At 43.3% G+C, this 26,039-nt stretch overlaps 1 protein-coding gene across 1 annotated transcript in view; it reads left to right on the top strand.

The window, feature by feature from the left end:
- LOC137521916 (IgGFc-binding protein-like) overlaps positions 1-26,039 on the top strand; it is a 237,839-nt gene that overhangs the window by 166,577 nt on the left and 45,223 nt on the right. Inside the window, exons 37-38 of the mRNA XM_068241793.1 lie at positions 5,018-5,346; positions 14,986-15,556. Of these exons, the coding sequence (XP_068097894.1) occupies positions 5,018-5,346; positions 14,986-15,556 (900 nt within the window). The remainder of the gene's footprint in view (positions 1-5,017; positions 5,347-14,985; positions 15,557-26,039) is intronic.

Genomic DNA, 26,039 nt, shown 5'->3' with positions numbered 1-26,039 from the left:
GTATTCTATCCATACGGAACATGGAGAGGTCTAGTTGAGGTAGCAAGGCCGCAAATAGTTTAGTTGCTGCGTCCTTGATTTCCGTTATGGATTCTGGTAGGCCCCGGATTCTCAGGTTGGAGCGGCGGGCCCGGTTCTCAGAATCCTCAATTTTACCTTCCAGCCAGGCAATTCTTTCCTCCTGGGCGTCCAGTCTCTGTTTGTCCTCAGCCAAGGCGTCGGCTATTTCGTCATGGCGCGTTTCCAGGTCGCTTACCCTGTCGCCTATGTCGCCAATTTGGGCGGTAATGTCTCGGACTGCCAAGGCCAGTTCTCGTTTAAAGAAATCTTTTAATTCTTTGTACTGATCTGGCTGCGGGCTTAGTTGAGCCGGTGAGACACTGGGCTGAGCTGCTGGAGGAGTCGACGTAGGACTTTCCGGAGAGGAGGGAGCCGGGCTTTGAGTTGCTGCTGCCGCCATCTTGGAGTCTCGCTTATCCTGCTGACGCTTCAGAAGGGCTTTTATTGTGCCAGGGGCAGATTCAGGTGGGTTCTTGTTCCCCTTCCGCTTGCCTCCCATGTTTAGCAAGGTGCTGGTGTGCTGAGGTGTGAGTCATCCGTCCCCAAATCGCTGGAGAAAAGGCCCTATATCTCGGTCAGGCACGGAGCCAGCAGAGTTCACATCCGTCCTCGCTGGCGCCACGCATGCGCCCCCCTGAGTAGATTTTTAGTCCGGTGGTTCACTTTAAGGATCCTGACAATATTGGCATGTGAGATTTTGGGAAAATCATAATTCATTTTGCCCGTTTCTTTGCAATCACGTGTAATTTCTGCATAGTTTTGTGCTGACTTTCACAGTTAGTAGCAAAGCCCCCATACACGATGTCATCACCAAAATTGCTCTTGTTAATGGTAATTTTTCAAAAATACCCTGTCGTTTTTGAGAAAATCAATTTTAAAAATGCAACGGAAAAATAGTTTTTAAACTGTCATTTTTTTGAGTTTTAATTTTTTTTTTCTTTGCATTTTTCAAATCATTGTTCTCGAAAACTATAAAGTCGTTTTGCAAAAAAATGTTTTTGACTTGTTCCCACTATTCCCCTTAACATACCTCGCAGTGACAGTAGCACATATGGGGGCTTTGCTATTAACTGCTAAAGCCGGCACAAAATTATGCAAGGTTTTGAGTAATTACGCAAAATTTCGAACAGATTAGGCAAAATCAATTGAATTTCCAATTCATATATACTTATGTCTGTAATGGCGAAATGTACGCAGAATTTTGTGTAATCATTATTAGCACATTCTGATCATCACTAAGAATGAGTGGAGATTACCAAAGTGGAGGATGGGAGGGTTTCATGTGGGGGGGGGGGGGGGGGGGTAGGCGTAGGGTGTTATTTGGAAATTAGGGAGGGGATGTAAGGAGGAAGCAGCTGAAGGAGGGCTTTGCAAGACAGGTATAGGCGTCCAAACTAGACTCAATGGGCAAATAGCAGCCTGTGATGCCTATCTTTTATACAGTAGATATGGTGTTAGTAAATTGACAGAGACAAATTTAAACGTGTTCAGTACACAATGGCAATCAAATCTCATAACTCCACACTTTTAAAGGGGCACTATAGCAAACAATTGTAAAATTTAAAATATGTACAAACATAATCAAATAAGAAGTATGTTTCTTCCAGAGTAAAATGAGCCATAAATTACTTTTCTCCTATGTTGCTGTCACTTACAGTAGGTAGTAGAAATATGGCAGAAGCGACAGGATTTGGACTAGTCCATATTTTCATAGGGGATTATCAGGGATTTATTTATTTTCAAAAGCACTTAGTGAATGGCAGTTGCTCTGTCCAACTTCCAAAAACTGTGTAGTGAGCAGGGAAGCTGGTCAGCATTATTGTTTACATCCTTTTTAGGGGACTATCTTTAGAAAGAATAAAAGCCTTGCTAGGAATCCCCTATGAAGAGATGGACTAGTCCAAAACCTGTCACTTCTGTCAGATTTCTACTATCTACTGTGAGTGACAGCAACATAGGAGAAAAGTAATTTACGGCTCATTTTACTAAAAAATTTACTTCTTATTTGTCTATGTTTGCACATATTTTACATGTTAACATTTTTTCCCATAGTGCCCCTTTAAAGAGACTCCGTAACAAAAATTACATCCTGTTTTTTATCATCCTACAAGTTCCAAAAGCTATTCTAATGTGTTCTGGCTAACTGCAGCACTTTCCACTATCACAGTCTCTGTAATAAATCAACTTATCTCTCTCTTGTCAGACTTGTCAGCCTGTGTCTGGAAGGCTGCCAAGTTCTTCAGTGTTGTGGTTCTGTGATGCATCTCCCCTTTCCTGGCCCCTCTATGCACACTGCCTGTGTATAATGATCTCTTGAGATACAAAAGGAAGGCTGTATACAGCCTGCTTGTGTATGGATGTATTTTCTATGTGTGGACATACTGTACATCAACCTACTTCCTGTTTTGGTGGCCATTTTGTTTGTTTATAAACAAACTTTTTAAAACTGTTTTTAACCACTTTTAATGCGGCGAGGAGCGGCGAAATTGTGACAGAGAGTAATAGGAGATGTCCCTAACGCACTGGTATGTTTACTTTTGTGCGATTTTAACAATACAGATTCTCTTTAAGTAGCTCCTAATACATGAACATGAGGTTAAAAAAATATTTCTCAATAATTTTATGATGGGCAATTGGATTTCAACCTAGCCATGTTTAACCGCTTGAAGACCATAGGCTTACACCCACCTAGTGACCAGGTGATTTTTATTTTACAATTCAGTGTTAGTCAGTGCTGGGCCGAAATTACGCATGAGCGTAATTACGCATCGTAATTCAATATAAATTTACGCGTAAGAGCTATGCGTAAATTACGGTCTTACGCATAATTATTTACGCGTAAGCAGTAAAGTGGTATCGTAATTACACTGTCTACCGTAATTGCTAGGTATGCGTAATTTTGCGAACACTTACGCGTAATTTTACGCGTAATTACTAACGTACTAACATCCTAAGAAACCAATAGTATCTTCTTCCGCCCTTCAGTATAAGCGTACGTTTTGACGCATACGAATGATATCTACGCAATAACTGTCACTTTCACTGCTATTGCGTACATATCGTCCGTATGCGTAAAAAAATACGCATTAATGGGTATTACGGCACTACGCGTAACATCATAGTGTAAGCGCCTACATTACGGTATCCTTACGCGTAACTGCGTAAGTTTACGCGTAATTACAGTGATGTACCGTAGATAATTTCCTACGCCGTAACCGTAATTGCGTAATGCGTAATAGCGTAAAATTACGCGTAATGATCCGTAAGCGTAGATTTTTCCATTACGACCAGCACTGGTGTTAGTTGCAGAGCCATACAACTAAGCACACAAATGAATGCCCCCCCCTCCCCTTTAATTTCCTTGCCACCAACAGAGCTTCCTGTTGGCGGCAATTGATTGCTGCTACTTTTTTAAAATTAATTTTCTTCTGATTATTTTTTAATAAAAAATCATATTTTTCTTTAAATGTCCCTACCCACCCTATCTCCCTCCCCCTACCCCGAGAGCCAATCAGCGTGATCGGCTCTCATAGGCATCAGCCAATGAGAGCCGATCATCCTTTGTGCCAATCGAGGGGACAGCTCAGTGACAGAGCTGTCCCCGTAAAGCGCTACAGGAGATTGCAGCGCTTGTAATGTAAATAATGGCTGTTTTCAGCCGTTTATTCACATTCTGTATAAAGGGAAACAAAAAGAACGATATCCTCTGAGGTGCGCCACAACACCCACATAGACTTTATACCAGTACAAGGATATGTATATCAAAAATATTGAAGAAACTTGAAGAATTTATATGCAAAAATACAAAGACAACACTTGTGCAAAAATGTTTATAAGAGGTATCCTTCAGGAAACATTTTTCATAGCAAAGAATGGCGAACATACAGCAGTGATTTAAAGAGACTCTGATACGAGAATAAATCTCGCTTCAGTGCTTATATTCAGCAGGGGCATGTGTGCCCCTGCTAAAACACCGCTATCCTGCGGCTAAACGGGGGTCCCTTACCTCCCAAATCCCCTCCGTTATTTGCAGGGATCTCTTCCTGGTGAGGCAGGGCTAATGGCCGCAGCCCTGCCTCACGCGCGTCTGTCAGCGCGTATCTCCGCCTCTCCCCCGCCCCTCTCAGTCTACCTTCGCTGAGAGGGGTGGGGGAGAGGCGGCGATGCGCCGCTGATAGACGGCGCTGAGAGGCAGGGCTGCAGCCGTTAGCCCTGCCTCAAGAGCAGCAAAATCTACGACCAATTTGGTTGTTGATTTTGCAAGGGGGGATTTGGGAGGTAAGGGACCCCCGTTCAGCTGCGGGCTAGCAGCGTTTTAGCAGGGGCACACATGCCCCTGCTAAATATAAGCATTGAAGCGAGATTTATTCTCACTTCAGTATCTCTTTAAGAACATGCGTTAAATATTCAGATGCGTCTTTATATGTGGAGGCCTGATGAAGGGTCTATCCTGAAACAAGTCGACGTTGTCGCCTCAATATTTACAACTGCACTAATCTTGATGTTAATCACTGTTGTATGTTTGCCATTCTTTGCTATGGAAAATGTTTCCTGAAGGATACCTTTTATTAACATTTTTGCACCAGTGTTGTCTTCAATAAAGATTTTTTGTATTTTTGCATATAAATTCTTCAAGTTTCTTCAATATTTTTGATACACATATCCTTGTACTGGTATAATGTTTTTGGCTGTTACACAGCCTGTTAGCCGCAATTATGGCTAGCAGGCCTAACACGGAGCTCCACTCCATGTCACAGCAGGGTCCCATCGCGCACGATCCCTGCAAATCCTCGCCCACCGCTCTTGATGCCTTTCGGTGTTAGGTGGTCCTGGGGCTGCCACCTTCCTGACGCCTATCGGTGTTAGGCAGTCGGGAAGGGGTTTAAGTAATCTTGCTCTAGTTCCATGTCTAAAGCTTCACTTTAAACCAGATTCATATTTTCTTTCTTTTTCACAGATCCATGCAAGTCCAAGACCTGCCTTCAGAAGGAGAGTTGTAAAGTCCGAGATGACAAGGCAGTGTGTGTTCCAAATTACTCAAGAGAGTGTATGGCATGGGGTGACTCACACAGGCAATCGTTTGATGGAAAAGAATATGATATCCCGGGCACATGCACCTATGTGTTTTCTGAATATAAGGGATCCAACCCCAACTTGGTGAATTTCGAGATAACAACCAAAAGTAATAACAGAGGGAGCCAAGCAGTTGCCTATGTGCAGATAGTGGAAATGGTCATCTACAACATAAGGATCACTATAAAACTTGGAGAGTATCCGCTCATACAGGTGTGTAATGTATATGTAAAGATATTTGTTATATCTGCCATAGGATGGGCAGATTTATCTGATTCTGAAGGGGAAAAAAGTCTGAAACACTTATGAATGCTCATCTAATATTTGATATGTCCCAATTCCTGCAGGTACTACAATGGTGTCTATATAGGTGCCAGGGGAGGACTGACCAGGGGGGAAGGGGGGATCCCCCCAGGCTGCCTCTGATTTAATGATTTAGGGCTGGTGCAGGGCCTGATGCATTCAGGTTTTTGTATAAGGCAATGTGAAACACTAGGCTGGCTGAGGGAAATAAAAGTGCAATTAGTGGGCAGGTAAGCTGGTAAATGTACACAGCAAGATGCAGAGCAGAGGCCTGCCTGCAGGGTCCGTAGAAAAAAAACCCTGTCTGCTCTCTCACAATCATAGCTCACAAGTGTCCTTCTTTTGAATGGACAGTCCCTCTTTGAACATAAGTGTGTGTATATGTGTGTGGGGGGGGGCCTTGGGGAATTAAGATGGCTATACATCTCGGCGATCAACCAGCTGTTTTGATAATTGCTATCGTATTGGATGAAAATCAGTGCTGCCACAAGCACGCCCAATCAGCGATTTGACTGATATCAGGCGGAAATTGGTTGAATCTGAGATGCTGGGAAATCTCAGGCTGATGTGGCTGATTGGGTGTGCATCGGTAATGGTGTGTGATAATCACGATTGATGGACACGATGGAAACCCGTGGCTGTTGTCCTTCCAAATGTATTATGTGGCCCCTCGATGTCTGTGCATTTTTACTTTACCTGTCACACTGTCCTGCAAGTGTCCTTGCTGTATTTCCGCATGGGTGCACCATGTGACTACCGACATAGCAAGTGGGGTGCGTGTGTTACGCCATTTGGGCTGAGGCTGCCATGAACACGGGCCTCTAGTTTGTGCTTTCCCCCCAGGCCGAAAGGTCCCAGTCCTCCCCTGATAGGTGCCATTGCAATAGCTCATGATATACAGGATCTTCTCAAAAAATTAGCATATTGTGATAAAGTTCATTATTTTCTGTAATGTACTGATAAACTTTAGACTTTCATATATTTTAGATTCATTACAAACAACTGAAGTAGTTCAAAGCCTTTTATTGTTTTAATATTGATGATTTTGGCATACAACTCATGAAAACCCCAAATTCCTATCTCAAAAAATTAGCATATCATGAAAAGGTTCTCCAAACGAGCTATTAACCTAATCATCTGAATCAACTAATTGACTCTAAACACCTGCAAAAGATTCCTGAGGCTTTTAAAAACTCCCAGCCGGTTTCATTACTCAAAACCGCAATCATGGGTAAGACTGCCGACCTGACTGCTGTCCAGAAGGCCATCATTGACACCCTTAAGCAAGAAGGTAAGACACAGAAAGAAATTTTGGAATGAATAGGCTGTTCCCAGAGTGCTGTATCAAGGCACCTCAGTGGGGAGTCTGTGGGAAGGAAAAAGTGTGGCAGAAAACGCTGCACAACGAGAAGAGGTGACCGGACCCTGAGAAAGATTGTAGAGATGGACCGATTCCAGACCTTGGGGGACCTGTGGAAGCAGTGGACTGAGTCTGGAGTAGAAACATCCAGAGCCACCGTGTACAGGCATGTACAGGAAATGGGCTACAGGTGCCGCATTCCCCAGGTAAAGCCACTTTTGAACCAGAAACAGCGGCAGAAGCGCTTGACCTGGGCTACAGAGAAGCAGCACTAGACTGTTGCTCAGTGGTCCAAGTACTTTTTTTTCGGATGAAAGCAACATTTGCACGTCATTCGGAAATCAAGGTGCCAGAGTCTGGAGGAAGACTGGGGAGAGGGAAATGCCAAAATGCCTGAAGTCCAGTGTCAAGTACAGGTCAGGCACTTCTGCCGCTGTTTCTGGTTCAAAAGTGGCTTTACCTGGGGAATGCGGCACCTGTAGCCCATTTCCTGTACATGCCTGTACACAGTGGCTCTGGATGTTTCTACTCCAGACTCAGTCCACTGCTTCCACAGGTCCCCCAAGGTCTGGAATCAATCCATCTCTACAATCTTCCTCAGGGTCCGGTCACCTCTTCTTGTTGTGCAGCGTTTTCTGCCACACTTTTCCCTTCCCACAGACTTCCCATTGAGGTGCCTTGATACAGCACTCTGGGAACAGCCTATTCGTTCAGAAATTTCTTTCTGTGTCTTACCCTCTTGCTTGAGGGTGTCAATGATGGCCTTCTGGACAGCAGTCAGGTCGGCAGTCTTACCCATGATTGCGGTTTTGAGTAATGAACCCGGCTGGGAGTTTTTAAAAGCCTCAGGAATCTTTTGCAGGTGTTTAGAGTTAATTAGTTGATTCAGATGATTAGGTTAATAGCTCGTTTAGAGAACCTTTTTATGATATGCTAATTTTTTGAGTTAGGAATTTTGGGTTTTCATGAGCTGTATGTAGAGATGAGCGTAATGACCTAATTACGATTTTGCGAAATTTCGCGTAATTAGTGTAATTACGATTATGGCCGTAAGTACATAATCGTAATGAAGAAGGATTTCGCGAAATTTCGCGTAAGCGTAATTTTCGCGTAATTTTCGCATTACAGTCATATCATGCCGTAATTTCGCATTAAACGCTACCGTAATTTCGCGTTAAACCGTAACGCTCCGTATAATATAAAAAAGCCGCCGACTTTAAGGGTTAATAGCAAAGCCCCCTTAAATGCTAAGAGCCTCAAATTTGGAGAATATATTAAGGAGATCAGGAGGAATAAGAGGAAAAATTTTTTTTTCAAAAAGATCTTATAGTTTTTGAGAAAATCGATGTTAAAGTTTCAAAGGAAAAATGTAAACATTTAAAAACCCGCCGACTTTAACGGTTAATAGCAAAGCCTGCTTAAAGTTTAGGAACACCAAATTCCCAGGGTATATTAAGGGGATCAGTGGGAATAAGAGGAAAAAATTTTTTTTCAAAAAGACCTTATAGTTTTTGAGAAAATCGATTTTTAAGTTTCAAGGGCGAAAATGTCTTTTAAATGCGGAAAATGTCATTTTTTTTTGCACAGGTAACAATAGTGTATTATTTTCATAGATTCCCCCAAGTGGGAAGAGTTTTACTTACTTCGTTCTGAGTGTGGGAAATATAAAAAAAAAACGACGTGGGGTCCCCCCTCCCAGACCTCTTTAACCCCTTGTCCCCCATGCAGGCTGGGATAGCCAGAATGCGGAGCACCGGCCGCGTGGGGCTCCGCACCCTGACTATACCAGCCCGCATGGTCCATGGATTGGGGGGTCTCGGAAGGGGAGGGGCAGCCAAGCTTTCCCCTCCCCCTCCGAGCCCTTGTCCAATCCAAGGACAAGGGGCTCTTCTCCACCTCCGATGGGCGGTGGAGGTGGAGGCCGCGATTTCCTGGGTGGGGGGTTCATGGTGGAATCTGGGAGTCCCCTTTAAAAAGGGGTCCCCCAGATGCCCACCCCCCTCCCAGGAGAAATGAGTATAGAGGTACTTGTAGTACCCCTTACCCATTTCCTTTAAGAGTTAAAAGTAAATAAACACACAAACACATAGAAAAAGTATTTTAATTGAACAAAAAACATAACCACGAAAAAAGTCCTTTAATATTCTTAATTAACCATTAATACTTACCTGTCCCTTTAAATAAATGATCCCACGCAATATCCTCGGAAATGTTCTATCAGTTACAATGTAACAAAGTTATTACAATATAACAACTTTGTTACATTGTAACTACGCCGCACCCGACGTCACTCACCGCCGCCGCCGCCGCCGCGTCTGCGCTGCAGGACCCGACAGAGCTCTGAGCTATAGCTCAGAGCTCTCGAAAGCATCTTTGTATTTGGGCTCCAAGGAGCCCCATTGGTCCTTAGCAGACCAATGGGGTTCCTTCTGATTTGAAGGAACCCCATTGGTCTGCTAAGGACCAATGGGGCTCCTTGGAGCCCAAATACAAAGATGCTTCTCAGAGCTCTGAGCTATATAGCTCAGAGCTCTGTCGGGTCCGTGCAGGACGCTAAGTCCCCGCCGGCTCCGCTGCCCTCCCCGCCTCTCCCACATGTCACCCACATGTCACCCACATGTGGCTGACATGTGGGTGACAGATGTGGGCGGGGTGGACAGCGGGAGCTGCGGGGACTTAGCGTCCTGCACGGACGCGTATGCGGCGGCTGAGCGGCGAGTGGCGTCGGGTGCGGCGTAGTTACAATGTAACAAAGTTGTTACATAATAACTTTGTTACATTGTAACTGATAGAACATTTCCGAGGATATTGCGTGGGATCATTTATTTAAAGGGACAGGTAAGTATTAATGGTTAATTAAGAATATTAAAGGACTTTTTTCGTGGTTATGTTTTTTGTTCAATTAAAATACTTTTTCTATGTGTTTGTGTGTTTATTTACTTTTAACTCTTAAAGGAAATGGGTAAGGGGTACTACAAGTACCTCTATACTCATTTCTCCTGGGAGGGGGGTGGGCATCTGGGGGACCCCTTTTTAAAGGGGACTCCCAGATTCCACCATGAACCCCCCACCCAGGAAATCGCGGCCTCCACCTCCACCGCCCATCGGAGGTGGAGAAGAGCCCCTTGTCCTTGGATTGGACAAGGGCTCGGAGGGGGAGGGGAAAGCTTGGCTGCCCCTCCCCTTCCGAGACCCCCCAATCCATGGACCATGCGGGCTGGTATAGTCAGGGTGCGGAGCCCCACGTGGCCGGTGCTCCGCATTCTGGCTATCCCAGCCTGCATGGGAGACAAGGGGTTAAAGAGGTCTGGGAGGGGGGACCCCACGTCGTTTTTTTTTTATATTTCCCACACTCAGAACGAAGTAAGTAAAACTCTTCCCACTTGGGGGAATCTATGAAAATAATACACTATTGTTACCTGTGCAAAAAAAAATGACATTTTCCGCATTTAAAAGACATTTTCGCCCTTGAAACTTAAAAATCGATTTTCTCAAAAACTATAAGGTCTTTTTGAAAAAAAATTTTTTCCTCTTATTCCCACTGATCCCCTTAATATACCCTGGGAATTTGGTGTTCCTAAACTTTAAGCAGGCTTTGCTATTAACCGTTAAAGTCGGCGGGTTTTTAAATGTTTACATTTTTCCTTTGAAACTTTAACATCGATTTTCTCAAAAACTATAAGGTCTTTTTGAAAAAAAAAATTTTCCTCTTATTCCTCCTGATCTCCTTAATATATTCTCCAAATTTGAGGCTCTTAGCCTTTAAGGGGGCTTTGCTATTAACCCTTAAAGTCGGCGGCTTTTTTATATTATACGGAGCGTTACGGTTTAACGCGAAATTACGGTAGCGTTTAATGCAAAATTACGGCATGAACGAAACGCGAAATTTCGCGTTGAAAATTACGCTTACGGTATTTTCAATTACGATTTTAATGGCAATTTCGCTACGCTAATTTCGCATCGTAATCGCAAATTTCGCATGCGTAATTATAGTAATGCGAAATTACGAAAATTTCAGCTCAACTCTAGCTGTATGCCACAATCATCAATATTAAAACAATAAAAGGCTTTGAACTACTTCAGTTGTGTGTAATGAATCTAAAATATATGAAAGTCTAAAGTTTATCAGTACATTACAGAAAATAATGAACTTTATCCCAATATGCTAATTTTTTGAGAAGATCCTGTACAGGTAAGTATACGTATGTGCCACCGGTGAGCTGGGTGCAGGGAGAGCCAATTAAAATATTATTCCCACTCCAAGACGTCACAACTTACACGCCCCGCACAGCGTAACATTACTGCTATGGGGCGTCTAGCGTCAATGCTCATACCTGAGCGCCATGCAGTGACATGTCCTGCTTCGATGATATAAGATGCAGTTCACAACATGACCTGCTTAGATGATATAAGATTCAGTACACAACAGTGTGTTATATTTAAAATTAAAGTTCTGCTACTTACAATGAAAAAAAAAAAAAACACAGTTGAGATAGTGCTGACTAGATTAGCACTGCTCATGTACTGTGAAACTAAATGAAACCCCCTGCTACTACCTAAAATGAACACACACACAGCTCAGCTGTTTCCATGTGCATTTTTATTTTGTTTTTTCATTTAATGGGACAAGCAGTCTCCTCCTTTCTGTCACTATCTTTGAAGCTAGGACGTGGTCTAGCAATGTTAGGTAGGAGCGTGGAGGCACAACATAACCAACCAGTTAGGTTAGGTTTTGCCTGTGATCCTAGCTCAAAAGATAGTGATAGACCTATGAGGAGGAGGGCGCTAATTACATTAGCCATGCCCTTTGATTTATTTATTTACTTTTTTTTTTTCATTTTAACAGGGCTTCAAAGCAAACATACCCCAATGTGCTTTTGTTCAATGCATGTACAAATATGGCCTACAGTTTCATAGTTTATGTTTTAAAGCAACTCGTTTTCTTTTAGGACTTACAAATTATGTTTTAAGAATTTGATGCGTACAGGAAGTCTGTACCCTGCTTTTACCTTCCTCATTGTATGTGACATAACTGTTGGTTCCCTGGAAAAGTTTGTCCTGCACACAACTATTGTCAGTGCTCGTATGCAAATGTAACTGGATGGGCAGAAAGCACAAGTATTCTCCACAGATGACACTTAGGGGGTTGATTCGCAGAGCTTACTTCGTTTTACTTTAACTGAAAGGAGAGATAAAAAAGTAAGGAGAGCTAATTCATGAGATACGCAGATAAGAGAGATAAATCATGAGTAAGGCTCCATGCACACTGCATGCGATTACGATTTTTAATCGGTTTTTACATCCGATTCTGATTTTTAATCGTTAGTGCATGCTGCGTTTTTTCCTCTGTTTTTCTGTTGATTACATTCAGGGAAAATCGGAATTGCAAATCGGAATTGCAAAATGTATTTGCAGTGTACAGGGAGCCTTAAAGGGATCCAAGCAGCTTTTTTTTCCTGCAGTTTGTCCTGGTTTCTAATAGCTGTAGGAGCTGCCATTTTACCCACTCCCCTTCCCTCTGTCCTTATCCAGAGGGAAGGTGTGAAGGTAATCAAGTGTGACTTCTCAAAACTGTTTGAAAAATTGTGTTTTATCCCTCCCCCAACCCTGCTGATGAAACCTTTTGTTTGCTTAATGCTACTGCTAATTACAGCAGTCCTTATCTGCCTGATATTTCTGCAGATGGCAGGCTGTGGAAGTATGTAAAAGCAGGCTGTAAAAGTAGGTGTGGCTGTTTATTTCACTACCCCCTACTACGCTGCTTCTCATTATACTGTCTCCTTATCCTAGTGATTTTATTTAATGTGTTCATTATTATTCTGACCCCCAATTTAGTGCTTATTTTTACAGTACCCCCTATTATAATGTACCCTATTATAATAGCCCACGATGGGGGAAATGCCAAGGAACCCCTACAGAGTACCCAAGGAACCCTGGTTGAGAAAGACTGTCAAAGATAGTAGAGAGTGACCTGTTGATGGCCAATGGAATTTAATCATGGCCCATGCTTATACTGACACCAGCAGGTGAAACAGCTTACTGCAGAATTGCAGACAACATACTGTACAGTCAATAGTACTACAATAGGATATATATTTTTAATTATTATTATTATTTATATAGCGCCATCATCTTCCGTGGTGCTGTGCAACAGAATACAAGTTACGGCAGTACAATATAATCAATACAGTTACAATTAACAGTACAAGACAATGAGGGATTACAGCTTATGCAGTGAACAAATCATTTACAGATTTATACATTATGGTGGAAGATATGCAAACACATTACAAAGCATTAGGAGACAAACAGGAGAGAGCCCTGTCCAATCAGCCTTATGCTAGGTACACACCATACAATTTTCTATTAGATTTACCTGCCGGATCGAAGCTTTCCAATATGTCCGATCGATTGTTTTTCCGATCAATTTCTGTTCACTTCTATAGAAATCAATTGGAAAATCGATCGGAAAATTGATCGAAATTAAGATTGGACTTGTTGGAAAAAACAGTTCTGGCAGGTAAACCTAATGCTAGGTACACACGATACAATTTTCTGTTAGATTTACCTACCAGATCGATTTTTTTCAACATGTCCGACCTTACCCACTTAAGGACCAGCCTATTTTGCGCTGATCTATGCAGCGTGGGCTCTGCAGCCCACAGCACAGATCAGCAGACAGCCAGGGTGACCAGACTTCCCCCCTTTTTTCTCCACTAGGGGGATGTCCTGCTGGGGGGGTCTGATCGTCGCCGGCTGTTTTGGCCTAGCGGGGGGGGGGGGCTCTTCAAAGCCCCCCTCCGCAGCGCTATCCCTCCCTTCCTCTCCTTCCCTTCCTCTCCCTCACGCTGTGGAATGCGCAGGACGGAGATCCGTCCTGCGCCGCCTAGGATAGGCTTCAGCCTATCAGATGCCGGCGATCCCCGGCCAATCAGAGGTCGGGGATCGCCAATCTCCTTTATGGCGCTGCTGCGCAGCAGCGCCGTATGATGCAAACAGCGGGGGTTTACATTTTGCCTGCAAGCCACGATCGGAGGCTCGCAGGCAGTTCACGGAGACACCCATGAGCGGCCGTTTCCATGCAAAAACTACTAACGACCCATCGGCGTTAGGCGGTCGTTAAGTGGTTAATTATGATCAATTTTTCAATTGATTTCCATTCATTTCTACAGAAAATCGATCAAAACTAAGATCAGACATATTGAAAAAAATTGATCTTTCAGGTAAATCTAACAGAAAATGGTATCATGTGTGCCAAGCATAACAGAAGATTGTATGGTGTGTACTTAGCATTACAGTCTAAAGATTTAAGGTACTGGACAACAGGTGAAGGTAAGCTGTGAATGAGATGGTAAAATGGGGGCCAGTTACCAGGGTGCCCTAATAGAGATAGTATGCTTGCCTGAAGAGGTGAATTTTCAGGTTGCTCCTAAAAAGGGTAAGTGTGGGTGAGTGGCGGATGTGTTGAGGGAGGGTGTTCCAGAAGAGGCGAGAGAAATGAGAGAAGTCTTGTAGGTGGGAGTGAGAAGAGGTAACCAGAAAAGAAGGCCCGTACTTACATCACAGGAGCCTATAGGCACAGATGTCTTATCTCCCTAGACCTCACTCTCGATGAACCTACAAACCCCCACCCAACTGCACCCCAAGTGTGCTGGCTCACTCCCTTAGTTCCCTTGCACATCAAAGATAGCTACAAGTGTCTCTAAGCATTAGGTAGCCAGAGATACCCTCAGTATTAAGTTGCTAGTGGTGCCCCCAAATTAAAAGAGATCTCCTCAGTGGAATGCAGAGAACTGGGTGGGTAACCTAGCTAGTAGTAGCCACCAAATTAAGGGAGATCTCATCAGTGGAATGGCGCAAACTGGGTGAGTAACCTCTTATTTACAGTCTGCCTGGGACTCCGCATAGGGAAAGAGGGAGGGAGGTGTTCTGGGAGGGGAGTGAGCCACCTTTCCATCATCAGGTGCCTGTAGGCAGGTGCCTACAGTGCCTTTTGGTAAATCTGGCCCTGAAGACATGAGACTATTGTTAGTAGAGCTGAGACTGAGTGCAGGATGGAATCTTAAAATATGCTTATTGCTTATTTAGATAAGATGATAAGCTAATATCCCTCGAAAGTCTTAAATATTGTACACAGATGCCAGAATTTCTTTACCAACTGTTGATTGAGCTTTATCTTCGTTGTGCAGGTCAATGGTACCTTGACAAATCTGCCAGCAATTCTCAGTGATGGCAAGCTTAATGTCACTCTCAATGGAGTTTACTGCATAGTGGAAACAGCCAATGGCATCAATCTTATCGCTGATTGGAACTGGCTTGTTGAATATACTCTACCCAGTAGCTATTATGGCTTAGTATCTGGTCTCTGTGGAAACTTCAATGGGGATCCGAACGATGATCAAAGAGCACCTAATGGAACAATAATTAACTCCACTATAGAGTGGGCAGCAACATGGACAAAGTACGACAGAGATCCCTTCTGCTTTAATAAATGCCCATCTGTATGTCCGGTTTGTGATGAGGCTAAGAAGCACGAGTTTGGAGGTGACAATAATTGTGGGATGCTCTTCAAAGAGGACGGTCCTTTCAGAGAGTGCATAAAGAAGGTCAGCCCAAGGGAATTTTTTGACACTTGCTTGATGGACGTCTGCATGAATGATGGAGCAAAGAGTATCCTGTGCAAAGCTCTGGAGACCTATGCCATCACGTGTCAGAGGCAAGGTCTTACCATTCATGACTGGAGGACACCATCGAGATGTCGTAAGTAATTGGACTGTTTAAAACAGGGTGAATTCAATGAAACTGAAGAAGTACACATACGTAAAAGAATACTATCGATTAACACATTTTTTTAATGCTGTATGTTAGGGCACACAATACCACAAGTACTAGCAATTTCCTTCCTCACACAGCTCTGCCTCTCTGCTGTAAAACCATCCATCAGTTTTAGATTCAAAAGTGTCCGGCTCTGCAGGGCTAGACCATGTTCCTGCACAGAGGGGTTGCTATCAACCTAGCTGAAAGAATCTTATTCAGGTGGCAGTAAGAGGTTAAAGATTCCAGCAATGTGTGTTCCTTGTCTTCTGTTCTCTGACTGATAAAGATCTTGATAATGCTTTTGTAAACAGTGTCTCTCCCTCAGCATGGACACCACATAACAGCCTATAAAGTACATGCAGACTGGAGTGTATCATCACAAGCAAGCCAATCAGTCAGGAGTAGTGTATACACATCATCACCCCTAACTGCTAGTTATATTAAAGCAATATTACAGCACATCTAGTTACCTGTTACCTCTTCAGATCATCTTCCTGCTCACTTCTCCTGTGTGCTGTGACACAGTGAAGTATATTTGTGAGCTGTGTGAGGAATGAAGGATGATTTTTAAGCAGGGATGGCGACAGGGAGAGAGAACTGGGTGAATAAATAAAGTGCCCCTAGCACCAGTAGTAATGTGTACCCTATTATAGAGTATTTAAAAAAAGTTGTTTTAATTGATAGTGTTCCTTTAAACAGAAATAGTAGTCAGATAATGAATACATTTGCTTCATTTTTTACATATAAATTATTTACTAAAATCTTTCCTCTCTCTATTTACTTCCTGTAATTTATCACAGACTAGGGATGATCGTAATAATACGCTAATTATGATTACGCCAAATTTCATGTAAATTTGTGCAATTACGCCTATACGTAATTACAACTTGTAAATTCAATTGATTTCGGATAATCATTTGTCATTTTGCAAACATTTTTGCGTAATTTTCATGCAATTTCGTGCTGACTTTAGCAGTGAGTAGACCCCATACATGCTATTGACCCTTTAACTGCAGTATATGTTAAAGAAAATAGTTCAAACATTTTTTTTCAAAAAGACCTTGTAGTTTTTAAAGAGAACCAGAGACGAAACACCCTCATGTATTTTACCTTATAAATCAGTGGGAACATGACAGTAAACACCTAATCTGCTCTTTGTTTCATTATTCTCTGTTTAATTTGCCTGTTATCACCTCTGATAAGAATTCCAACTGAGCAATCAGTCTAGCTTTGCTACAGAATGATTATAGCTGAGACTGTCTTCTCTGGTGTCTTTTCAAGCCCAAACCAGCCCCCTTGTAGCTCTGCTCAGGAATCATTATAGCTGAGTCATTATTTATAGCAAAGCCAGACTGAATGCTCAGTCCGGGATTCTTATCTCAGCTGATAACAGACACTTTTAGCAGTGAGGATGAAACAAAGAGCAGGTTAGACGTTTTCTCTAATGTTCCCACTGATTTCTTTGGTAAAATACATGAGGGTGCTTCGTCTCTGGTTCAATTTAAGAAAAACGATTTTGAAAATGCAACGAAAAATAGTTTTAAAACTCAGAAAAATTACAGTTTAAAAAACATTTTTTTTCTTTGAATGTTTAAAATTGGTTTTCTCAAAAACTACAAGGTCTTTTTGAAAAATGTTTTCTTGTTCCCAATATTCCGTAATATTTTGGTAATGGTAGCATGTATGGGGGCTTTGATTTTAAAAGCCAAAGTAGGCACAAAATTACACAACATTTCAGATGGATTACGTTTACATGCAAAATTTATTATACATTTTCCAGAAATTTTGCATTACAATTTTGCATCGTAATTGCAAACTATGATGCAAAAATATGATCATGCGAAATTTGTGCTCATCTCTATCACAGACAGCAATCTCTTTAGTACTGGCTGATGATGTCTGCTTAATGTTCATTTTCTGAGAGTTCTGAAGCCATTATAAAACATCTCTAGTCTAACAAAATGCCCAGAAGTGGTGGAATTCCACATAATAAAAAGCTTAGGGTGAACCTTGGTGGTGGGGCTACATACCAATATACAGCAACTAAGCTATAAAATGTGTACTGCCCTCAGTACCTATACTACAACTCCCTGTCTCACTGGACCTATGCTGGGAGTCTGATCAGAGGACTTTACCATCACCATGCAGCACTCACTGGATATCATTAGATATACAGCCCCGGTCTGATCTGTGATTGAGGTCAGCCGGTGTTTTATGGACAGTGTGATTTTTTCCTTTGCTGAGGGCCCTCTGCATCCAGCCCTGGAACTCTTTTGTGTCTGGAAACAAGTTCCATTGATCTGTATTTCTTTGCTGAGTGCCCACAGGGTCCAGACCTGGGACTGTTCTGCGACTTGGATCACTCTTTTTGCACCATATGCCCTGCTCATGTTTTAATATGATCTGGAACTGAAGTTATAGATACTGCCTTCACAAAGGATTTATATACACTGGATGAACTTTGATCCTGCTTTCATTGAGTGTTCAAATGCATTGCAGTTGTGATCAATACACGTTACGTCATCAACCTAGTTTCCCTTTGGAACATTTGATTATCTGCTGGGGGTTTATACCGCATGGGGAATGCAGTTTTTGTGCGATTCTGTTTTATATAGTGCTTGTTCCACTTCCTCTGTCACCCCTATTCTTTAAAGGAGAACTGTAGTGAGCATGATATGGAGGCTGCCATATTGATTTCCTTTTAAGCAATACTAGTTGCCGGGCAGCCCTACTAATCTATCTGCCTGCAGTAGAGTGAATCCCACCAGAATCAAGCATGCAGCTAATCTTGTCAGATCTGACAAAAATGTCAAACACCTGATATGCTGCATGATTGTTCAGGGTCTATGGCTAAAAGTATTAGAGGCAGAGGATCCGCAGGATAACCAGGCAACTGGTATTGCTTAAAGGGAAAGCAATATGGCACCCTTCATATACCTTTCACTACAGTTTTCCTTTAAGGAATATGAGGGAATTTTGCTAAATATTTGATTCAGCATGTTTTACTGCCTGTATATTTGACACAATAAAATTATTTTTCTTAATCACATCATGCACCCGAGAGCCAATCTTTTTTCAGCTGTTTCCTAATAGCTATAGAAAGTGTTTCTGGTACTGAAAACAGGATATTTCACACAAAAGTGGGCATTCTAACTACTTTCTTTTTTGAACCATAAGACACTTATTCTCCCCCAAAGTGCGTGTTATAGTCCGAATTATACAATTCAGACCACTGTCCCCACACATGGCGATTGCGGGCGTACATACCGCAAATTTGGAACCATCCATTTCTGCTCCTCCTGTGTCCCCAGACATGTAGAAGCGCATTCCTGCAGAGGTCTGCTGCCACCAGGCACTGCTATTGTGGCTTGGCAGCTGACCAGGTTGAGGGCGCCGTCTGGCAGGCTGTGGCCTGTGTAAAAGCAGATCCCATGGAGATTCCATGGAGAGCCAGAGGAGAGAGGCTTCTGGCATTGCTGCTGAGTGGTGTGCAGCCCTGTCAATCAGTAGTTACTAAGAGAGTTCAGTGATTGGTCCAATGATGGTCATGTGGTCCTGCCCATGAGACCATCGGCGCCAGTAACTAAGCGGGCAGCCGTGATTGACAGGGCTGCTCTCCACTCAGCAGCAACTATGTCTGGAGCCTCTCTCCTCCCACTCTCCATGGGGTCTGTTCCTGCATAATCCACAGCCTGCCTGATGCTGCAGAAATGTGCTTCTACATTTCTGAGGACACAGGAGAAGGGCACAAAGGGATGGAGGAGGACACATGGGGACAGAGAATGACACAGGCGCACAGAAGAGGACACAGAGGAGCAGAAGAGTACAAAGGAGGACACATGAGACAGCAAAAGATACAGGGGGATAGAGGAGGAAACGGGAGGACAGAAGATAAACAGGAGGAGAACATAGAAGGGGGACAGAGGGGGGAGGGGACAACACTGGGGGGTGGGGGTGGGATGGCCACAAGTGGCACTAGGGGGACATGAGATAAAAGGGGGGCATAATAATTGAGAGGAGAAGATCCACAAGACACCCCTTCACCATGGACGCACCAGGTTTAGTATATTTTGTTTTCTCTGATTTTTGTCCTCTTAATCTAGGTGCATCCTATGGTCCATTGCATCTTACAGTCCAAAAAACACGGTAATTTACTGCATCCTACTATACAGTATGTCACTACAGTGCCTCTTTAACAATTCATTTTGATTTCCTGAAAATTAAAGGGGCAATATGGCTAAACATTGTAAAATTTTAAATATGTGCAAACATAAACAAATAAGAAGTAGTTTTTTTCCAGAGTAAAATGAGCCATAATTTACTTTTCTCCTATGTTGCTGTCACTTACAGTAGGTAGTAGAAATCTGACAGAAGCGACAGGTTTTTTGACTAGTCCATCTCTTCATAGAGGATTCTCAGCAAGGCTTTTATTATTTATAAGGACATTCCCTAAAAAGGATTTAAACAATGATGCTGGCCATCTTCCCTGCACACTACACAGTTTTTGGCATGTACAGAGCAACTGCCATTCACTAAGTGCTTTTGAAAATAAATAAATCCCTGATAATCCCCTATACAGAGATGGACTAGTCCAAAACCTGTCGCTTTTGTCAGATTTCTACTGCCTACTGTAAGTGACAGCAACATAGGAGAAAAGTAATTTATGGCTCATTGTACTCTGGAAAAAAATGTACTTCTTAGTTTGCACATATTTTAAATTTGACAATTTTTTGCCGTAGTGCCCCTTTAAACTCTAATTTTTTTGTTATGTACAAAAACTGTTGAATAACAGTGATAGCTACCTTGTATATTAAAAAAGCAGCTTTTCAAAATAACAGTAGATTTTTTTTGTTTGTTTGGATAGTGACATCTTATTTTGTGGTGTTTTGCATTTATGGTGACACTAGCAAAGTAGAGAGATGATTGCATTATAGTGTACTGTCAAGGGCTCCACCCATGAGACCAGCACCTATTCAGTAAGGAGTCCTTGGGCAACGCTCCCTAACACTGCAAGGTGGCCTATTAAGAGCATCCTAAGTGTCTCTAGCTCTTAAAGTGGCTCCGAGATGCAAAACTAACTATGACAAGTAACTGGTCTATATATCTTATCTAAAGTTTAGATAGTTTACACAGCATATCTAGCTGCAAACAGCTTCAACAGTTGGATGATTATTTATTCCTGTGACAGCGGCCATGTTTTGTTTGTCACATTACACATAGGCAAGCTGCAACTGCATCTCCAGCCCTCAGCCTGTGAAAACTTCACTCCCCTCTCCTCCTCTCTTCTCCCTTCTGCCTCTGAAATCTCTGGCTAGTAACCTCCTCCTCCTCCTGCCCAGACTGAGCTCCCGTAAGCCCTTGCTACATGGAATGCCAAGGCACTTTGAGCTGTGGGCGAGGCTTGTTTAGTTTATAGGGAATTAGAGTATTAAAACAAAAAAAAAATAATTATCTGGCTTGAGGAATGCCCTATAAACAATAGGAAAGGAACACAATTATTTAATGAGTAAAAGTTTATCTTGGATCCACTTTGAATCTGACAGGAGAAAAGTGCTATCAAATGTTAACATCTATATGCAAAATTTAGCAATAGCAAATATAAACAAGGGTAAACAGGGTGACAGAAAATAGTACATACAGGAGGTATATGGAAATCCATACAGCACAACGGCACTACATGGCACATTCAGAGCTTTGACCCTGCTTATGAGAGAATACATTCTTTTTTTTTCTTTTTCTTTTAACTTTTTTTTTCTTTGATTTTCTTTTCTTTTTTTTTTTTTTTTTACACCAAAAAACATTTTCTCATGATCACATAATAAAGAAGTATGCAAAAATACAAAATACAAAACAGGTTATGATCAATAAAAAACATCCGTAATATAATATATAATCATTGTCACGATTGTGGAACTTTCCCCGTGATCAGCGCACAACGCGTGCGCTGACACGGCGGAGATCCTCCACAAGCGTATAATTAGCAGGAACCCAGCAAAAGGTGCTACGCACCTGTAGAGGGAAATTCCTGTCGGCAGATGGCGCTGGGGAGTGCAGAGGAACCAATCCTCTGTACCTCCACAAGTGCCAGACAGGAATTGTACGAAGCGCAGAACGCAATCGCAAGAGAGGCGATTGCGAATGAGATGGAGCAAAAGGGATAGGTTGTATGTGTGTGCGCCAATCCAGTCGCCACTCCGCGACCGCGCACACACAACAGCAGATACGAAATAGGAACGCGATCGCGAGAGGTGCGATCGCGAGACGTGACACAAGGCAGAACAGAATAGAATACGAGGGTAGCAAAGGCACAGCAAATACAATAAGGAGATACGGAAAACAACAACCGCTAGCTAACCGCGAACACCGCACTCATTCGCAACAGTGCACGCGGTTATGCGCGATCTCCACGTGATAAGCACAATAGAGACAAGCACGCCTAACTAACCATAAACAGACGAACATGAAACAGGAGACGCGAGCGCTTGCTTAACGGTTACCTCACCGAGCCTGTAGCAAGCGCAGCGGACAAGACAGACACACGAAAAACAAGAACTAGGCAGGAAGGATCCACCGCTCTTCCGCCAGAGCAAGTGTGATCCAAGCAGGAACACAGATCAGAAAGATCCACAGCCGCTAACGCTAGCGGCTAGTGCGATCTCAGCAAGACAGAACGATTCGCTATCAACCGCCGTTGGTGACAGCGCAATCGCCCGACAAGACAGAACAGAAGGATCCCCAGCGCTCGCACAAAGTAGCTAGCGCGATCCCAAGAAACAGAACAGAAGGATCCCCAGCGCTAGCACAAAGTAGCTAGCGCGATCCCAGGAAACAGAACAGAAGAGATAGCTGGTAGCAACCGCTGCACCAGCTATACTCCAAGAACATAGATCAGAACCATTTCCTGTCAACCACCATAGGGACAGGACAATGGCAAACAGGCAAGACAAGACAGAACAGGCAATACAGATAATACAACTTGACTGGGCTAGAAGGGGAGCCTAAAGCAACCCCCAGGAATTAACTATACTAGATAGCAATGGCTGACACTCCAGCAGTGTCCATCAGGAACTGAGCATGGAAGGGAAATGACCAGCAAAGCATTCTGGGAAAGATAAAGCTCTTATAGTGCCAGTCATCAAAGAAGGCAGGTAGGGGATTTGCATAACGAATGTATGCAAATTCCCCAGCAAGAGAACACAACAGAAACTTGCAATGAAAAGACAGGTCTCTGTTCCAGAGACCTGCAGCCCACAGACTAGAGGAATGGACAAACAGCTGTCTGCCTGTGCAGCCAGCTGAGCGGATCATCACAATCATATATATCATCAAACACATTACAGAGGAAGAGCATAGAAATAGGTAAGTCAAGTGCATCTAATAGAACCAATTCAATCAAGAGATATAACAAACCTACTCTATAAAGTACCTTAAAACCACTAAAAGAGCTTACATTATAAAGCAGTGCTCCTCAAACTAAGGCCCGCAGGCCAAATGTGGCCCCCTGAGGCTTTTTTACTGGCCCCCATGCACAAAATGTATTACTTATAGATGCGGTCAGCTACATCTTTAAATATTGGTGGTCCACATATACAATAGCAGTGCTGGCACCACCCATCCACATGGAAGCCAGAAAGCAGTAATTTGCTGATTCCCAATCAAATTCCACATCAGGTGACACTGCTGTCCAATTAGACTGCAGCTTGTCACCTGGGTATGCTTCACTGTCTGGCCCGCAAAGACTTCTACATCATTTTATGTATACTCCGGCCCCCCAGTAGTCTGAAGTATTTTGACCCGGCCCTCAACCCAAAACATTTGGGGACCCCTGTTCTAAAGGAATAGAGGAATGATATTCATGGTAAAGATATTCGCTAAGCTGTTGGTGCCTTGACTAGGTGGTGAGTATGAGATAGAGCAGGATCAGTAACTGGGCAACACATCATAGGTCATATTGTATGTTTGCCTGAAAAGTTATTTTTTTAAGATTTGCTTGATCTTGAAGGATGGTGAGTGCAAACACCATTTGGAAGAAAGCTCCAGAGGAGAGGTAAAGTTCTAGATTTGTTCTGAATCCAGGTGTGGGGGAAATTGATTATCTAAAACAGATGATTGTCAGGAGTTCTCTGAATAGGCCACAACAGAATAGAACATCACCTTGACAACAAAGAAGGTGTAAGACCTGCAGGCATATCCACTGACAGGATATCAATACCAGGTGCACAACAGGGATACAGAGAACAAGGCACATTTTCTTTTGATTCTACCAATCTGGTATATCTGATCATGTGTGGTGGTGGCTGGATGGTGTAATGGTTAAGGGCTCTGCCTCTGACACAGGAGACCTGGGTTCGAATCTCGGCTCTGGCTGTTCAGTAAGCCAGCACCTATTCAGTAGGAGACCTTAGGCAAGTCTTCCTAACACTGCTACTGCCTATAGAGAGCGTCCTAGTGGCTGCAGCTCTGGCGCTTTGAGTCCGCCAGGAGAAAAGCGCGATATAAATGTTCTGTGTTTGTTTGTTTGTTTGTTTGTGTGCAAAATGCCCCAAGGGAACGTACATGGGAGAAACTGGATAAACTCTGTGTAAACATATGAATGAACACAGGTATACTATTAACAATATCAAATCTAATCTCCCAGTCCCTACACACTTTTGTTCCCATGGACAAAGCTTAAATGATCTTTGGGTTACTGTCCTGGATGGTGGCTATACTTCACAGAAAGAGAGACTAACAGCAGAAAAAAAATGCATACATTTGTTCAAATCTTTAGATAAAATATTGAACAAAGATGATGATTTCTTAAATTGATGAAAAAAGTGCTTCATTTTTACAACAATTATGTATAAATGATTTAGTCAGTGTTTGCCCACTGTAAAATCTTTCCTCTCCCCGATTTACATTCTGACATTTATCACATGGTGACATTTTTACTGCTGGCAGGTGATGTCAGTGGAAGGAGATGCTGCTTGCTTTTTTGGCAGTTGTAAACAGCTGTTATTTACCACAATGCAACAAGGCTCCCACAGTGTGATGCCAGAACCATGGTCCTGACATCACAGTGTGAGAGGGGTTTCACCACAATATCAGCCATACAGAGCCCTCTGATGATGCGCCTGTGAAAATAACAAAGATTTCTCATGCAATAGGGGGTATCATCTACTGATTGGAATGGCGTTCAATTCTTGGTTATGGTTTCTCATTAAATTAGGCAATGGGTGCATTGCCTAATCCAATTGGCAGCAACCCCCCCCCCCCCCCTCCCCAGGTGGTAAAGAATTTGCTTACGCAATATAATCACACAGCGAGTTCTTTACACTCTATCTTATTGTGCTTTTCATACTGGTGCCAGACATAACCAGCTAACGCACGTTGTTGCCGCTGCATCTGGGGGTCATCGCTGCCTCTTGCAGCAAATACGCTGTAATTACAGTATATCTCTCACTGTAATTACTGACTATGGGGAGACCCGGCAAAACATCTTTGAGGCTCTCGCCGAGGCTCCCCATTGGCCCACTGTTTGGATCAATGACAATAGTCCAGGCAGTGGACCAATGGGGAGCTCTGGCAGGAGCTTCAAAGATGCTTTGCCAGGGCTCCGATAGACAGTAATTACAGTGAGAGATAAACTGTAATTACAGCGTTGTCTCGGTAGGTTAAATAATCAGGGGTGACAGTGCAGCTGCGGATGGGTGTTCAGTGATGGGCGGCGGCCCGACAGGGTTCTCTGGGGATCTGCTTATTAAAGTAGACCCCCAGACGCAGCGACATAAGATGGCGGCGGATGTTCGGGGAGTGTTGTGTCCCCTTGTGTCCTCCTTTGCCCTGTGCGTCACCTTCTGTCCCCCTGTGTCCTCCTGTGTGTCCCAGTGTCCCCTCCTTTTCCCCTGAGTGGTCATCCGGTCCCCCATGCCCCTTCTGTTCCCCTGTGGCATCCTCCTGTCCCCCTGTGTGGTCCTGTGTCCCCCCCTGTGTTCCCTCTGGTCCACATGTGTTGTCCTGTGTTGGATTCACACTGTACTAGATGAAAAACTGAGCCTTTTCAGCTTAATTTTGTGCAATAGTTTTTCATCCAGTTTTCTAATCTGTTCCATGTGCTACCCTTAGAGCCGGCTGTTGCCATGTTCTCTCCCTGTGGCTGCTGCCATTCTGGCTTTCAGTAGCTGCTGCCACCATCCATTCATGTTCATGCATGCTAAAAATGCCAGCATAGCGATCCCAGAGCCACAGCAGAAGCATCACAGTCTCCCATTGGTTGCAATAGACCAATAGGGAGGAATTTCATTGGCCCCAGACTCAGTAAACCAATGAGAATCCTCCCTGGAGAGGAACGATTCTCTTTGGTCTGTTGCAACTAGTGGGAGTCTGATGTGCTTCTGCTATGGACTTGAGATTGGCATATGGGTGTTTCCTGTGCGCAGGGACTCGA

This window comes from Hyperolius riggenbachi, chromosome 6, assembly GCF_040937935.1.
Source record: "Hyperolius riggenbachi isolate aHypRig1 chromosome 6, aHypRig1.pri, whole genome shotgun sequence".
NCBI classification, from domain to species: domain Eukaryota; kingdom Metazoa; phylum Chordata; class Amphibia; order Anura; family Hyperoliidae; genus Hyperolius; species Hyperolius riggenbachi.
Note: the sequence above shows the minus strand (reverse complement) of the source record. Positions and strands in the feature narration are given on the sequence as shown.